The 9,394-nt window shown below is 46.3% G+C and overlaps 1 protein-coding gene across 1 annotated transcript; it reads left to right on the top strand.

The window, feature by feature from the left end:
* Positions 1-2,564: 2,564 nt before the first annotated feature.
* Positions 2,565-9,390, top strand: NAA60 (N(alpha)-acetyltransferase 60, NatF catalytic subunit). Its single transcript, XM_009324685.1, has 5 exons — positions 2,565-2,683; positions 4,253-4,382; positions 5,788-5,884; positions 8,147-8,381; positions 9,234-9,390. The coding sequence occupies exons 1-5, from the start codon at positions 2,574-2,576 to the stop codon at positions 9,388-9,390; spliced, it is 729 nt and encodes a 242-aa protein (XP_009322960.1). The 5' UTR covers positions 2,565-2,573.
* The last annotated feature ends 4 nt before the right edge of the window (positions 9,391-9,394 follow it).

The following is a 9,394-nucleotide window of genomic DNA, read 5'->3' as shown; positions in this document are numbered from 1 at the left end:
GGTGTGGATCGCATCAGCCACAACAAGTGAACGTGCCCTTCCTTCAGGGCCCCGCAGGGTAAAGCTGAGGCATGTTAAAAGGTCACCCAGGCTGGTGGTGGAGAGCGTGCTCGCTGCCGCGACAGGGTACAGAATAAAGTCTAGCCTCAGAGGGCTTGAGCCAATTCTAGGAGTGTAAAATTAGTTTTAAAAGCAGTAAGGAGTACTGGTTTTGTGGGTTTTCTAGGTGCTTAAGTTGTTTTGGAACTAGCATCTGGACTGATTGTGAAAGCTGTAGGCTGCTCGGTAAATATGCAACCACAGTCCTAGAACAGGCTGTGAAATAGCTGTGATTCTTTTTAAGGACTTCTTTGGAGAACAACAAGCGATCCATATCAATATACGGATCCCCTCGGATGCCCTTCTCAGGGAAATATGTAGGACCAGTCACTGGGAGGAAAGCTGTGTCGGGGAAGGATCCCTTGCTTGAAGAAACCCACCCCATTTCATCTTTCTCAAGAGCTGTAGGAGAACCTTCTCGGACCTCTGCTCTGTTAAAGCAAAAATGCTTTAACAAAAATGCTTTGCCATTCTTTATGCCTGCATGGGAGAAGGGCTAGCAAAGATTTCTGTGGATAATAGTGGACCTTAATTGTATCCTTTCTCCTGTTGATACATTGGCTGTTTGACGTGTTTCAGGTTGCACACAAACCAGTGGTAGAGTTCCTCCTTCCTCCGTAGGAGGTCTGGGCCGATGCAGCGTAGGGGCTTTATGCCACTGTCCGGGAGGACAGAGGGGCGGCAGCTCGCGCTGCTCTAGCCAGTGCAAAGGAGTCATACAATATGTGTTGCAGGGAGAGTGCCAAAGTCAAGGGTGAACGTTGTTCTTGTTAGCAGTGCTAATTACCTCTCTTTCAGCACTGATGTTGAGTTCCAAGGACCCCAGCATCTGGGGACTCTCTGCTCTCTGACTATCGTCATGTTGTGCTAACTGGGAGTTGCTCTCTACCAGTTCCTCCAGGGGAACTGCAGAAGAAAGCTAGCTTATGTACCTTAAAAGAGAAATTTGGGGGTGGAATGTGGATTTTATGGCTTAGCCTGTTTTTTTCTTAGGAGTACAGTGGAAGGAGGTGTTTTAAAATTCTTAGGAGAGCAATCGGCACACACTTGTGTGCTGTCAAACACGTCAAACTGGGTTCGTTGCTGTGCCTACTCCTTTTGTGTGTCTTTGCCAGTTACAGAGTGTATTACAGAGGTGATGCGATTTTTGTGTTGAAACTCCTCAAATGGCATATCTAGTCCAGTGGGGAGTGTGTTTAAATCTGTTCCTTCTTGAGTCTCTGAGCTTCAAAGCGAGAGCACTAGAGAGCTGAGCATCCCTTTCAACAGGAGGGCATACAGAAGCACTGCTGTGTGCAGCTTTTTCCTTGTAACTCGGCATTTTGAAACCAAGATTTGAGGCTCTTAAAATTGGGAGAAGAAAGTAAAAACAAAACCAAACGACTTCTTAAATTAAGGGTGGTGGGTTGGTTTTTTTTTTCTTTGCATCCTGGTCTGATTCTTTGACCTGGGACTAGGAGGGCTGGAGTGAGAGAGACAAAGCTGTGGATGGAGAACTGCAGGTGGCCCGTGAAAGGGAACGAGCTCCCACAGCTGCCAGGTCTCTGCCTGCCTCGTTTGCTCTGTGTGCGCAGTGTCTCGCGTGGGGCTTTGTCCTGCCTAAAGCCCATTCCCAAGATCTGTTCTTCATTCGTGCGTCTGCACTACAAATGCTTTTACAACCACTTTAGTTATTGCTTGCTTCTTTCCCCTCTGGTATCTTGTTAAAAAAGGCTGAAGACATTGGAGTAAGTGTCCTGTATGTGGTTAGCAGGATTGTGGTAGTGCTATGGTGAAAAAAAAGGGTATCTTGGGATTTCTATACTTGAACGCTCTTTGCTGGGCTGGAAAGCAAGCCCTCGTGGAGTTGTAGCACGTAGGAATGAGGGGAGATGAAACTAGATCTCATTTCACCAGCATAAGTTAAACAAAATTAACATTTTATAGAATTTGAATCCTCTGCATACATACTAACTGGAGATGACGGGATTGTGTAAGAGGACTTTATAAATGTTCTTCTAGCAGAGCTTCCTTTTTAAGCTGTTTGTTTAGTTTTGTTTCAACAAAATGCTGGTCCTGCATAGACATTTGAAGAGCTCCATGCATCCTAAGGTACACTTGGCACATTGTTGGCTTATTTAATGCAGCATCCTGAGCTCTTTTTGGAAGTGGCTGGTGCCACATGCTCTTTCACACGCAGCATCACTGGGCTGTGCTCGCAGGGAGCGGGGTGTGTGCAGGTGCAGGGCTGGTGGGGTGGGTCAGGCTGAGAAGCGAGCTGTGCTTACTCTGTGAGCAACAGGGCTTCGAGTTGCTTCTCGGGTTAATGTTGCCACGTTTTGCTTCATCTCTCTTGAAAACTCGTTCTGCTAGGAAAAACAACTTTATTGATACTGAGAACCTCCTGCTGCCTTTGCGCAGCTGCCTGACTGAAGCTGGGAGTCAGAATCTGTGCTTCATCATTCTTAATGTGCTTTCTTTTCTTGCAGGCGTGAATGACAGAGGAGGTGCCCCCGACTGCACTTACGGACGTAAACCTGCGTCTTCTCTGCCACGATGACATAGACACAGTGAAACAGCTCTGTGGTGACTGGTTCCCAATAGAGTACGTTACCGGTTTGGGGTGTGAGATGGGGGGATCTAGAAACAAATGGTGTGAACCTGCACTGGTCCAGTTCAGAGCCGACACCAAAGGCTCTGCAGCCATCTGGACTGTTGCTAAGATAGCAGCAGGTTCTGAATCTTTTATGCACTCTGGTGGTGTTCCTGTTAATGGCCCTTCGCTGCCTGTCCTGCAGGGTCCTAAAGTCATCAGAAAGTTCCTGTATGCAGATTTTGGCAGAAAAATGGGCTCTGTAATTAAGGGGGTGGACCAGCTTCTTGGGAAAGACTGTGTGAGAGATGGGGAAAGGAGCACTCCTCCAGGAAAAAGGACAGCATCCCTGTGCTTGTGAAAGAAAATTGTATTCTGGAGTGTGTGCCGAGAAAGCACCCTCAGAGTTAAACCAAACCGACATGGAGCAACTGTTCCTGAGGGACTGTCTTTCTGAATGTCCCAGGGGGAGACTGAACAGTTCTTGCCTGTGTACTTGGGATCACCGTTGCTCCCAAACCTCTGGCAAAGATCTGGCTTAAAGCTGATCTCGCTCTGTACCAGGTCAGTTCCCCAGGCCCCCATTTGGTAAATGCTTGTGTCTGCACAAGCACAGGAATAAGGAGCTTTTCTGGGGGACAGCAATAGCTTTCTGGCTTAAGGCATCCAGGGAAACTACAGCTGTAGACTTCAAGGATTTTTTTTTTCTTTAGCTTTGTTGAGAAGGTTTATAGAGGATTTTAGCAGATTATAATTAAGATTGCATAAAATGTAACAAACCAGCAAAAGCATTCATAATATTTTGAATTTGTAGATTTCTTTTAAACACAAGGCGTGCTGAACTCTCACTTTGAAATAAATTAGCGTACACTAGTTTCCTTTTAGTAGCTGCAGAAGGAGGAGGAGAGCTGGAGGCTGATCATGCGATTTTTTTGTACCAATATGCAGTATTTTTTCACATGTGTATCAAATTAATGAGATCCTTATGCTCTTAGATGAGGGCAGATGGATATTGCATTTAAAAATAACTTGCTAAAGATGGAAGTGAAAGCTCTGGGCAGTGAATGTAAAATGAAAATGTGGTTGTCTTAGCAAGGCAGGAGGCCATTACATGAGCAGCCTGCATTGCTGCTTAGGTGCAACTGAAAGAAACCATGCTACCAAATGGGGTGCAGCAGCTGTTCGATGTTCATTGGTACCATTCAACAGCTAAGACAGGAAAGGTGAAAAACTTCCTAACCCAGATTTCATGGAATAAGCTAAATTAGTAGCATAGAAAGAGCTTTAGATTGACATATGGCTGAGCTACTTGGCTGTATGTCTTTGCAGAAGACAGCCCTTCCAGTAGTACAGCTTCCCTCCCTTAGTCTTGTGTAAAATACATTGGCCTGGGGTTCCAGTGACTGGCATTGAAAGATGTTGCTGCCCATTTCCAGTTGAGCAGCATCTCGGCACAATGTTTGCTGCGGCACTGCCTGGTCCCATGGGCTTTGTGTCCCCAAACATTCCTGTTTTTTCTTCCTTCCCAGGTACCCTGACTCATGGTGTCCCCAAACATTCCTGTTTTTTCTTCCTTCCCAGGTACCCTGACTCATGGTACCGAGATATCACTTCCAACAAGAAGTTCTTTTCCCTCGCAGCCACATATAGGGGCTCCATCGTGGGAATGATAGTGGCAGAGATCAAGAGCAGAACAAAGGTGCATAAAGAGGTATGCTACTAAACTATGCTTCAGTATGAGATAGTCCACCTCTTGCCATGGTTAACTGTGATGGGACCTGTTTGGGGTATTTTCCCCCCTCTCCCTCCATCCAGACACTTATAAGAGTGATCCTGAGTTAATTTAAGAAACCAAGAACGTGCCCGTTTCCAACTAATGGGTGGTGGGATGTATCTGAACACGTGGGCTGCTGAGCAGCCTGGTACTACAAAGTCTCTTCCTGCTGGGGCTAGGCAGCTGTGGCCCGGTGGGAAGCTTGCTGCCTGATGTGCTGTGCGGAGAGATCAGATCATGCAAGCGTAATCCAAAAGTGACTGTGTAGCAGGCCATTTAACTGTTCCCTGGCTGTTTTCAGTGTGCCTGGTCATCGCTGGTGACTGAGGTATGCGCAGCTGTGGGAGAACGAACCTCTTCCTTTCTTACGTAAGGGTTGAACTTCCTTAGCTGTGCTGGGCGAGTCACTCCTCTGATTTCCTGCAGAAACTCCTTCATTTACACGGTCACCGTCTCGAACACAAAGCAGAGGTAACCAATCTGCAGAAAGCTCAGGCCTCAGGGATAACAGAGCTTGGAGGCCAGGAGAGACAACACAGTACAGCAGAGAGGTGAAGAAGAGACGGTCACTGAAGACAGTATGGGAGAAGACCACCGGGTTAGTGTAGGGCAAACAGCATAGGCAAGTGGATTAAAAAAAAGGAGGGGCAATGCAGAGAGTGCATAACTTCTAAAAGGCCATCAGTGTTATGATTAAACAATAATCTTAACATTCGTAGGAACCGAGAGCATTGAGTGGCATGGGTCTCTTCACTCTAGCTATCTGGCTTCTCCTCAGAGCTAGTCCAAGTCAGAAACTGCATCTTCAGCAACTCTAACAAAAGGCTCTTGTTCCAGCCAAGCTGAAAGCCAGGAGCTTATTCAGACACTGCTCCAGGCAGTAGTTCGACTGAGCCCGTAGAACGTGCTCCTTGTCCTCTACAGCAGTACAGAGATCTCCAGCTGACACGAAGCTCAGATGGAGCGTGCAGGCAATAAAGACTGTTGCTAGATTGATCAGCTACACTGATGTGTAACTCCAGAATTGGCACTTTGAATCCTTCCTGGTAAAGAATGCAAATATATTCTGTCCCTAAGCCCACAAGTAATGTATATAGTAAGGAAACATCATGATTTTTGTTCTGCATCTGGGAAGATGATACGAAAGTAGGAATAACCCCTAAGGGAGCACCCTTGGGTTTTTTAACTCCCCACCTCCTTTCCAGAAGCTTCAGCTAAGACTGTTGAGTGAAGAGAAGTTTCCTGCTATAGCCTTGTTTTCAGATGTTCCAGTACGGGATTCTTGCCTTCTCCTGTGCCTCCCCAGGTATCCTACTAAATAACTTGTGATATCTCTACTCAGGATGGAGACATCCTAGCTTCCAATTTTCCTGTGGACACTCAAGTTGCTTACATCCTAAGTCTTGGAGTGGTGAAGGAGTTCAGAAAACATGGAATAGGTAAGATGCTGCTAAGTGACAACTCTGTTGCTGTTGTTTGCCACATGTGGCTAGTGGGCGTGACTGAAGGAGCTGCACCATTTCACCGCAATACCCTTTTGAGACAAGCTTGACGATGATTTGTACCAGCAATTGGGAAGGTGATGCACTCGCATCCCCTTCTTGGTGTTAATGCAAGTGCACTGAGATGTTTTTACTGATGTACGCACAAAACAATGTGCAAATGTTTCCAAAGAGCACGGGGCTTTGTCCGTCTTGTTCCCAGGGGACAGCTGAGCACACCAAAAACTTGCACTCCTGCTGCTGAGACTGACTGAAGCGCTGGGACTTCACCCTGGAGCAGGGTTTGAAGCGATTTTCTTTCATGGGTATCAGAAGCCTGCTCCCTGAGGCAGAAAATATAGCTGCTTTTAACCTTTCAACTTCAACAGATAGAACAAACATTTAGAAAAAGACAAAGGGAACTGGAAAAAGAGTGTAACTTGGACCTGATTAAATCTGTCAAATGCGTGTAAAAGTCAGCTCTGAATGCCTCCTGCAACACGCAGCATTTTTGCAGCCATTTGAAAATCCTGCAGTCAGAAGGGCTTATCTCTGTTTAGAGCAGGATATGTTTTGTCATCAAATAAGTGCACTTCTGGTGCAATTTCAAGCATGATCTATATCTTTGATCTGCAAAAGCAAATAGGCCAGGTTTGGCAGCATGACCCAGTGTTGTACATCCGGAGTCTCTTCAGCGGGTACAGGTATAACTTCTCTTCCTTGAGTCCTCCCTTCTCCCCAGTCATGTTTAAAAGGGTACAAACTGATAGGATACATAAAGAAATGACCAGAAGAGTCCTCAGGGGGAGCACTGTATTTAAAACTTGCATTGAAATGCTACTGCAGATAAATTTTCTCTACAAAGAAGAAAATACTTGCACAGAATCATGTTGAGAGAAGGTGGTAAAGGGGTCTTCTGTTCTGTGAAGTTGTGGCTGTTTTGAGTCCCCTTTCTGTTTCCAAATTCTATTTTTTTCAGCTCCATCTTGCTGGAATTTTCTCCTTTCAGCATCAGTATTTCCTGTATCCATTACATCTAGACAGTATGTTGCCGTGCTCTCTCAAAACCTTTGGACTTGTACCTGTAGCAAAACAACCTAAAGAAGCTGCTGCCTGCTGCTGCTCTTTCTGAGACCTTTCTCTTGAGAGTTTTTCTACTTGGGTTTGAAGCCTAAGTCTTTCATGCAGGAGGATTTTCACCCCAGGCATACTTTTAAGCACCAAAGCTCTGATTTTTCTCTTGCAGACATTAAAAGGCTTTGGTTTCTACTTCTCTGGTATTCTTAAACCAGAGGGCAGCTGGATTTCTGTGAGATAGAAGAGTGGAATATCTCATAACGAAACTAAACTGCTCTCCTGTTGATGTCTCTCAGTGTCTTTTTGTGCTTGGCTGATACAAATTCCTACTAAGTATCAAGTGACCGTGAAGTGGTCTGGGGATTGTGAAACAGCAGCGTAAATCTCATCTGTGTGTTTGTGTTAGCTAAGCTATTTCTGTAGCCTGCTGTTACCACACCTGATGGAAGAAGTTCCCCTGCAGGTTCCGCTGGGTCCTTCATGCTGAGTTGAGGTGGTTTGGATGAACCTCCAGGTCTCGTTTCTTGGGGCTGGAGTATTCTTTGTGCCCTTCTCTGGTTTCTCCTGCTGACTAGTGGCTGCAGAAAATCCAGGTTGAGTGAGACTGTGCCTTGGCTCTCCTCCTAAGAAGGGATCTTAAAATCCTACCTGTTCTTAGATTTTAATTCGAGTTCAGCAGATGCAATGCAATAACCTGCTTGTGAAGTCTTGTTTTGGACTCTCTGCTGTTTTAAATGGCTTTAAAATAAATAAATGTGATGGAACTGATACCACTGACAATGACTCACTGACCTTCCCCAAAGCTGAGAGCTGCTTGGCTGGGGGTGGGCATTACTGGCAGATTCCCACGTCTGGCTCATCTTTGTGGTTACTGAATCAGAAGTTTGTGTCTTTATAAAATCTGTTTTGTGAAGCCATGCTCATAGGTAAGATGAGATTCGTACTAAAACCACGTAGCGTGGTCCTGTTGAATTCATCAAGAGGGTCTGTGAGAACTGGGTGGGATCTGGGGTCTTCAAGCGTGTGCAGCAATCCCTGCTTAGATGCTGGGTGCAGGAGATCTCAGCTGGGACCTATGAACACTTGTGCTGTCCCTGAGAAGGCAGCTGCACTGTGTGATTCTGCTGCTCTTCCCTTCAACAGGTTCGCTCTTGCTTGAAAGTTTAAAAGACCATATATCAACGACTGCCCAAGATCACTGCAAAGCCATCTACCTGCACGTCCTCACCACTAACAATACAGCAATAAACTTCTATGAAAACAGAGACTTTAAACAGCACCACTATCTTCCCTATTATTATTCCATCAGAGGGGTCCTCAAAGATGGCTTTACCTACGTCCTGTACATCAATGGTGGACATCCACCCTGGACAATCTTATATCCTTTACCTTTGGTCTGATTAGCAGTGGAACGCAATAAGCAGACACCACACTATGCATTAGGTTAAAAATGGCAATCTAGCAAAGTGTGACCTGGCTAGGTCTGGGGACTGATGCCTGCTCAGGTGCGAGTTTAATCTGAAGCTGGAAGGAAGGCGATGTTAAAAGGGATTTGACAGCGATCTGCTTGTGCCCAAGCTTCCCTGACTCCTCTGGGAACAGTTTGGGGAGGCAGTGTAGGATGGTACATTGAATTCTAAGTTGGGAGGAGTTTGATGCCAGTGAAAGCAAACGTTAGTGTTAAGCCAGAGTGCTAGGCGTGCTCTGGCTTGTGTGGTGCAGGATTTGTCCAGCAACATGGCAGGGAAGCCCTTGTTCTTGTTTCCTGTGGCCTGGGATCCCCTGTGACTCTGGCCTGGCCTGGATCTCAGCAGGCTGCTCTCAAACTGACTTTGGGAGTTTGTTTCAGGTCATTGGATCACGGAGAAGAAACCTGATCTTTCCCGGGTGTAGCTAGTCAGTCCAAACCTCTCCAGGCAGGTGGTTAGATTGCCGTTCCCACAGGAACTTGCTGTGGAGGGCAAAGGGAACTAGCAGCTGCTTAGAGGAGGTATTCCCCACACAAGTTGGAGCCAGTGTTCCCAAATTGCCGCCTTTTATGGTGCAAAGCAGACCTGCTTTTGAGAGAAAGGAGCAGGCAATTAATACAAGGAGCAGATCTGTCTGTCTAACTGAGCAGAGCAGCTTTCGCTGTGTCATGGGGTCTCTTTAGGGAGTGCTGGTCCACAGAGTATTTTAAGTTATTTCTTAAGTTACAGTGTAAATGTCGCTGTCCTTAACTGATGGCCACTGACTACCTGCAGCACATTGGATCAACGCTAGCCAGCCTGAGCCCGTGTTCAATTCCCCAGAGAATATATCGACAAGCCCAGAGCCTTCTCTGCAGCCTTCTGCCCTGGTCTGGCATTTCTGCCAAGAGCGGCATTGAATATAGCCGGACGATGTGACTGG

The sequence above is a fragment of the Pygoscelis adeliae genome, unplaced genomic scaffold, assembly GCF_000699105.1.
Source record: "Pygoscelis adeliae isolate BGI_AS28 unplaced genomic scaffold, ASM69910v1 Scaffold85, whole genome shotgun sequence".
Lineage (NCBI taxonomy): Eukaryota > Metazoa > Chordata > Aves > Sphenisciformes > Spheniscidae > Pygoscelis > Pygoscelis adeliae.
This window is presented reverse-complemented; position numbering and strand designations above follow the sequence as displayed.